General features: G+C 37.6%; 2 protein-coding genes across 2 annotated transcripts in view; one reads left to right on the forward strand and one right to left on the reverse strand.

Annotated features, from left to right (window-relative positions):
• LOC146454200 (stimulated by retinoic acid gene 6 protein-like) overlaps window positions 1-1,012 on the reverse strand; it is a 7,521-nt gene extending 6,509 nt beyond the window's left edge. Inside the window, exon 1 of the mRNA XM_085095733.1 lies at window positions 670-1,012. Within this exon, the coding sequence (XP_084951859.1) occupies window positions 670-715 (46 nt within the window). The 5' untranslated portion in view covers window positions 716-1,012. The remainder of the gene's footprint in view (window positions 1-669) is intronic.
• A 25-nt stretch (window positions 1,013-1,037) lies between these two features.
• Window positions 1,038-8,156, forward strand: LOC146454201 (uncharacterized). Its single transcript, XM_085095732.1, has 4 exons — window positions 1,038-1,315; window positions 2,720-2,752; window positions 3,705-3,767; window positions 4,932-8,156. The coding sequence occupies exons 1-4, from the start codon at window positions 1,202-1,204 to the stop codon at window positions 6,807-6,809; spliced, it is 2,088 nt and encodes a 695-aa protein (XP_084951858.1). The 5' UTR covers window positions 1,038-1,201; the 3' UTR covers window positions 6,810-8,156.
• Window positions 8,157-8,189: the final 33 nt, after the last annotated feature.

Consider the following 8,189-nt stretch of genomic DNA (forward strand, 5'->3'; position numbering starts at 1 on the left):
TCACCCTAGCAGGCTAAAATGAAATGATTTTTGATAATGGCACTCAATTGTCCCAAATTATGACCAAAATGGCTCCAGGTAACCAGGGCTGAATTGCCACTTTTGGGATAAAACAGGTGTTTTGAATTTACAGTGTACATATATCCTGGCCCTGAGCTGTATTGTGCTGTACTGCTTCGCATCGTATAGACCCTGTTCGCTATATTTGCTAATTACAAACCACTTGATATTCATGCATTCATACATGCATTTTTTACTTCCAAAAAGATACGGGCTAGTTATTTAAACAGAGTCTAACTTAGACCGTGGTTTAAGACAATCAGTGAGCCTCCAAATCTGTTTATAAGTGGGTTTTTTTTTTAGGTAGAAAAATAGTTTTCCAGTCTGGGATACAAGCCTTCTTATTACTGTCGGCAGCAGACAATGTTTAGATATTGGTGTTGGCAAAATTGAAAATGGTTTAGAACGTGGTTTTTTAAACACCGTATAAACTGTCTTTTAATAACTGACCCAAAGGCTTTATCTTTTTGGAAGAAAACAATGCATGCTTTCGTGAATTTGACCAACAAGCTCTATTGCATTGCACTGTTAAGTATACTATAAGAGAACTGTTAACAAAAAGTTGTTTAACGCCAGTTTAGGCATTTCCTTAAATACCAATACTTGTACCAATAAATGTAGATGCTATCTGGTATCCTGAGAATCGAAGGCTCATTCTCTGAAAGACAAGAATGCATGCAATTTGTTTTTTGTCAAAGATACCAGCAGATCATTTCTGAACTGCACGGGCAACCGACACAAGAATGAGGAATCTGTGTAAAACAAGTACAAGGAACAACTAAACTAGACTAAACTTTCCTAAACTTTCCTTAACCAGACTAAACTTTCCTAAACCAGATTTCTGTATGTATATATAAATAAAATAAAAAAAGTATATCGAATTAATAAATAATGCAACAGGAAAACGCGAAACTCAAAATATTTTCAGACTACGCGAAGATTAGCTCAATAAGGTATTGAAACGGGAATTTTTATTATCGGACCTACCACGAAAAGCGTAACAAAATTATTAATTTTTTCCTGGCGCCATATATGGTGTTGAATTCCTACAAGTTCCTACAAATTCCTACATTGACGTCACATTTTCCTACAAACGTAAAGACGTGGTTACCTAGGCAGTCGGTTGTCCACGTTGTCGACAATGGCGGATAGCGAGGAAATTGAACCTTCCGTTTCTGCGGCTAGTAGTAGTTCTAACTCATCTTCGGCTGTTTCCATCCCATTGGAATCTGCGACCACTAGCAACGCTTCAGTAGTAAGTAATCGTTCTAGAATTTTGCTCACACTTAGTTTTACATTACCATCCCTCACAATCACACAATGGTTGCTCATCACATCTAGATCTCTGTCTCTAGAATTCACTTTGATAACCGTCACACAACATAATCCATGGAACGTTTATACAGCGAAGGAATATTTTATCGCGTAACTCTGTGGGATTACTAATACCTTAGAATAAGATGAGCCCTTTGAATGAACGCTTTGAATATTTTATCGTGTAAATGGTTGTTCATCACATCTATATCTCACTTTTGATTAGTGTCGTAACGTTTTTGAGGCGAAGGAATATTTTATCGTGTAACTCTGTGGGATAACTAATACCTTAGATGGGCCCTTTGAATGAACGCTTTGAATAACGAGGCATAAAACAATAGCCCGTCAGAACCAAACTTATTTTTTCTCTTGCTGCCTCCATACGCATTTCTCCATCTTAAAGATCAAATTTCCTTTCAAAGAAGGAGAGAAAAAGCTAAGAATACCCGGCCGCTGGCAAGCACCGTTACTGCGGTGCATGAATATGAAAAATGCTTAAATATATAAATAAATATCAAATGAATTGAGTTGGAGTGTTTCCCAGGTTGTCTTAGATTTACAATAATTAACATCTACCAACTTTTCTGCCATATTGATTTTCAGGGTTCATGTTTTGTTGTTTACAGGCTCCACAGTCACAGCCTCCTTTTCAAAGACTTCTGGATTTTTTTTTTGTTTTGTTTTGTTTTTCGTTTTAAATCCGACCAACCAACCTAAATATATCAGGAAATACATTTGAGGCTAAGCGAAAAACGAAAAAGGGGATGGCCTTACACACAACTGCTACCACAGTCCAGAGTCCTGTAGTCAAGGATTGTGACATATTGTTAAAGAGTCACAAATAACTGCCACTGCGGTCCACAGTTGATGTAGTGGATGGATAGAAATTAATTTGTACACAACAACACTTATGCAAAAATATTGCATGTAAACAAAGCATATTGAAACTGAAATATGGATGTGAATGTGCAATTTTGAATTTACAAAAGTTGAATATCAATTTGTAAATTAATTCAAAGCATTAGTGTTGCAAACAAAAGCTTGAAATTTGACTGGGATTAAACAGCAGATGTTTCACACATTACAGTATTTACAACACCAATTAAAATGTTCAGTGCAACCGTTGTATAATTTGGCTGTTTAAAGCTATGAGGAAAACTATTACCCTGAGCACCTCCAAAGGTTTCTTTCTGCCAGTGTTATTCATTATGCTATTGTAAAAGTAAGTGTATCTAAAGTGAGGAAGTTGGTTAACAGTCTGTAAACATGGTTGCTGTAGACAATGTTGTAGAGGACCCCTTTTGTCAGTTACAAGCACTCATCTTTTGTTTGTTATATTGTTTAGGATTCATCTGGAGAGTCAGAGTCGGATGAAGAGGTAATGTGAAAAGATAAACTTTGCGAATTTTTTTCAAATTTAACTTCGTGACTGCTAAGGTAAATAGAAAATTGTGAAGTGTTATAATGAGGCAATTCGACAGAAGTGAACATCATAAAAGCATAAAATGTACAACTGCCTGGCTCTGCTAGCCCCTATTGTAATTCCATGCAGCCAGTATTCTAATTTTAATTAATTTCATATGTTTTATAAAGCAGGCAATGCAAAAAAGGAGTACAAACAAAGATTGTTGTTGTTGTAGTTGTCCATATACATGCAGATGACATGACGTGGTTAATTAATATGTAGCTACTAGTTTCCAAAGGTTTGTAAGAGAGTATTTGCCACCGTTTCTTAAGTTTCTCTGGTATATGTTGTTGGTGTGCTGGGGTTTCATTTTGTGTACTTAGTACATTGTATAGGCACTTTACATACAGTGTACAGCAAGACATGGTATTCTGAGTATGCCATAAATTATAGTCACTAAATCGTTTAAAAGTGGAGAGAATTGATCTTCTGTTTCCTAAATATTCTTTACTAAGAGCCTATAATAAACCCAAGTCATATTTTGGTATGACTTGAAAAAACATGGTCATTAACCCTTTGAGTGAAATATGGTGAAATTTGTCATTTCCAATGTTTTTCAAATGCAAGTTTAAACCACAGAGTGGCAAGCTAATGGCCAAAAAATTGTCATATCCCTATAGCTTTTTGTTGGTTGTTCATCTTCCTCTCTTTAATCAAAGTATAATTTTGAGCGATAAAGAAATAGTGAGATATTTAAAACTTCAGATCCAGAGAGTTGCTTCCAGTCATAATGGCTTCAATAATGGCATTAATGTAGCATTACATGTATGTTATGAATAAATGGAAAGCCTCACTCTCAGCAAAATTATAATCAAAATATGGTTTAGTAAATTTACCCTGTTTTTGGTTTTGATTTTGTTTGCAGGATAATTCAGAGTCAGAATCCCAGTGGGAAGAGCTTTCTAGTGAGGATGGAGATGGTAACCAGGTATGTATCCATACGTACAGTACTACTAGGTGCATGTTAAGTTATATAAGCATGCAGGAAATTTAAAATAACATGAGAAAAGTGATCAAGAAGCATGAACCACAGGTGAGTGCTTCTCTAAACACTTCTCTCGTGTTTCATTGTTATATACACTGAAACTAAACAATGCATAGGAACCATTAGTTTACTACTTCCGGTTTAAAATGTCCAATGATTTGTACATGGTCATTCTTGTGATGTAGACAGAGTAACATGATAAAGCATACACTGAACATAAGCAGAGTGATTTATGGAGTTAACATGAATTTTATATGACCAATCCAATTGCATGCATTTCTTTGAAGTAGAATAAATATGGATGGTTGGTGACTGAAATATGACGCTTCCATGCGAGTGTTTGAAAGTTTTAGAGTGAGCATAGCATTCAACATTTTGTTTCACTGGGCTTAACAAATGAAAAAATAGAGATAAAAAGGAGTGTCCATATTATTGATCAGTCATATTAGAGATTTCCTCAAACAAGTGTATGGAAATTCTGCTGAGACGAGGGAAATTGTCTTTAACAGATAGCTACTTGTGAGAAGAGATTTGACTGTACAGTCTACTCTCCCATATTGACCACTTCTCGTAAGCGACCACTTCGTAAATGACCATTTTGTTTTTCAGATAAATTCTGTTTCAAGAGCTCTCTCGTAAGCGACCACCACTCAAATTTCTTTAGGGACTACGACCGCTTTTTAGGGCAGAAATTACACATATTCTTTTGTTCTCTGTTTCCGTTAAGCAACCACCCAACATAATCACGTATGATTGTTAGTAAATCATTACTAAGACGTGACAAAAGCTCAATTTTTAATGACGCTACCCTGGACTGCTCACAGATAATAACCGTTTACAGACAGAGAAGATTGCTTTTTATAATTAGATCTGTAGGTAAACAGGAATTGTTGCAGTGATCTGTTCCAACATTTTTACTCAAAGTTTCATCTGAAGAATGAATAGATGTGAAAAAATAATAACTAAATTTGTTTCAAATTAATCAATCAATCTGGTGTAAGGTTTATTTTGTTGATCTTTCCTGTAAGTGACCACCTCCTGTAAGCGACCACTTTGTTGTGCCCCAAGGTTCAATTGTGATTCATTTTAATAATTATTGTTTTTCAGGAGACAGATCTTTCTGAAGTATTAGAGGCTCTGAAGGCTCGGGATGAAATATCCAATATTTTATGTCACTCAACTCCTTCTGCAACCCAAATAGTTAATGATGCAGAAGGATTGACTGCTGCTTTGCACCAAGATTTTGACCACCATGAAGGACCTCACAGAAGACCCCCAAGCAACCTTATACACCTGATGACCAACATCAATCAACAACTTGAAGATTATCAGCCAGAAAGTGATGTTGGTCCTGCTCTTCATGCAGCAAGGCAGGTGGCCTATTGGTCATCTGTATTTATTTCCATGGTTTCAAATGATGCTGCCACCATCCCTTCTTCTAATTTAAGCAATCCTGCAGTCTTCGTCACTCCAACCAACAGCCAACCAATGCCATCAAGCCTCCATCTTCCAAGCAGTCAACCTACGTCAACCTCCATGTCATCTTCAAGCAGCCAATTTACTTTGCCCCTCTCAACTTCAGCCACCATGTCATCTTCAAGCAGCCAATTTACTTTGCCCCTCTCAACTTCAGCCACCATGTCGTCTTCAAGCAGCCAATTTACTTTGCCCCTCTCAACTTCAGCCACCATGTCATCTTCAAGCAGCCAATTGACTTTGCCCATCTCAACTTCAGCCACCATGTCATCTTCAAGCAGCCAATTGACTTTGCCCATCTCAACTCCAGCCACCATGTCATCTTCAAGCAGCCAATTTTCTTTGCCCGTCTTAACTTCAGCCACCATGTCGTCTTCAAGCAGCCAATTTACTTTGCCCCTCTCAACTTCAGCCACCATGTCATCTTCAAGCAGCCAATTTTCTTTGCCCCTCTCAACTTCAGCCACCATGTCATCTTCTAGCAGCCAATTTTCTTTGCCTGTCTTAACTTCAGCCACCGTGTCATCTTCAAGCAGCCAATTTACTTTGCCCATTTCAACTTCAGCCACCATGTCATCTTCTAGCAGCCAATTTTCTTTGCCCATGTCAACTTCAGCCACCATGTCATTTTCAAGCAGCCAATCTACTTTGCCCATCTCAACTTCAGCCATCATCTCATCTGCAATCAATCAACCTGCTCTCTCAAGACATCCGTCAGCCTCCGTCCAATCTACAAGCAGCCAACCTACTTTGTCCATCAATACAACAGCCTTGATTTCGTCTACAAGCAGCCGGCATACATTGCCTATCCCTACAACACTCTCTGCTCTTCCTTCAAGTAACCATCCTATTTTGTCCATTCCTACAACAGCCTTTCTCCCTTCTTCCAGCAACCAACCTACCCCTTCCCCGCCCACAACAACCTTTATTCCATCTGGCATCAACCAACCTACTTTTGCCACCCCGAGAACAGCCTTCGTCCCATCTGCATCAACCATCTATCAACCTACTCTGTCCAGACATCCTGCAGCCTTTATCCAATCTACAGACAACCAACCTCCTTCGGCCATCCCTACGACCACCTTAATCCCTCCATCGAGAACCCAACATACAACAGCCTCCATCCCTCCTACAGTGAACCAACCAGTTTTGGCTACACCTGTCACTGACCCTGCAACAATGGCAATGTTTGCAGAGTACGGAGCTGGTTCTACATGTATGTCTGAGTGGCTTGATTCTCTGTTCATACCAAGGAACATTGAAACCTTACAGCAGGTTAAAGATCTTTGGGAAGTTGGTACAGTCAACTGCCCCCCTCTTCATAAGTGGACAGTTGTGATGAGAAACCATAAATCAAAATCTGGGAAAAACTCTTCAATGTTTAGTCAACGCAAATTTATCTATAACTTATTTAAAAATTACAATTTTGATGGAAACCTTGTTTTTGCACAGTATAATGAACTGAGGCCTGGAAAGTTATATAAAATCCTAAACACCAAGAATAAGTAGAGCTTGTTTCTTGCTGTTACCTTAATTTATTTATTTAATTTATGATTGTTGATAGTCATAATGTGATGCTGATAACTGATGCAACACAACTATGTTCTGTGATTTTCTTTTGGTCATTGACTGACCCGAGTTTATTGCCATTAGTTCATTGTTTGATGAATGACTGGTTTCTGTTTATTTATCATGTCAAAAATTCCATGGTCATAATAATATGTTTCTTGATTGAAAGATTCCTGGGGTAATGTAAATGACAATACGAAATTCAAGCTTGAGCTATACCCTAGAAGTGAGTCATTCACATGTGTAATTTGGCATTTCAGTTTGCAAGCTTTGAGTTGATTTGATACCTTAGCTTGAGACAGTTTCAGTTACTAAAACTCTGGCAGAGGTTTTTCCCTTATACAGTCTTTCAACTTCACTTAACATTTATGGCCATTTTAAACCTTGACCTCGTGGCCTTCTCCATTTTCAATAGTAACATGTCACGCACAGAGAAGATCCTAAAAATAACAGACATATCATCACATAACTATTCAAAATGGCACTAAGCTCGTGAGTGGGTATTAATTTCATAAGGTCATGTGATCTAGTGTATAATTTGCAGTTTTCTCTCAAGAAGATGCTGGGGACAAGGTTGAATCATGTCATAGTTACTTTTAAGCAACCACGACAGCAACGGTGGCGAAGACGGCACTTAAATTTAATTCTCGCTGTTTCGAACTTCATCGCTCTTTATTCCACTTCTTTTAACTTGTCAAACATTGGTGAATTTTCTTAAAGTTGAGTTCCAAGTTCGTAGATCATAGAAAAAGAATATCGTGGTCTTTGTCTTGTGTTCACGCAAAAAAGTGAAAGTAGGCCGTTTCACGTCGTAGTCGTGCAGTGTCTCGAAAGAAATGTAATAAAGAGTGTGCTGTATATCGTTGTCGTCGTCGTTGTTGAAACTCCCATGATTAACTTTCTGTAGTAAATTCTTGTCAGTGGGAGGAATCACAAATTCATGACTTAAGTCAGTTCCTATAAAAAACGCTGGTATTGGAGAAGGAATGAAACATTGTTTTTGCTAGTTTCCGTTCTGAATGTGAGTTAGTGATAGATTTGCTCGGATGTAAAAGTAGCTAGGACAAAGCTTCGAATGGGCGAGTTATCGTCCCCGTGTCCTTGGCCTTACTAAAACCCTTATCACTTTTATCTTGGGGAGTTTTTCATTCATATTAAACTTTTAACACAATTTTATTACGAATTTTGCTCTCGATTTTGTTTTACACGTTTTGGTATTCTTTTTTGTTGTTAGTCTTTGAGTGTGTTCCACAATAGTCATTTGGTTATAAGTACACTCTGTTTTTTTTTTTTTTTTTTTATAAGAACGGCTAATTTTGG

The sequence above is a fragment of the Pavona decussata genome, unplaced genomic scaffold (assembly GCF_977016875.1).
Source record: "Pavona decussata unplaced genomic scaffold, jaPavDecu1.1 SCAFFOLD_313, whole genome shotgun sequence".
NCBI lineage: Eukaryota > Metazoa > Cnidaria > Anthozoa > Scleractinia > Agariciidae > Pavona > Pavona decussata.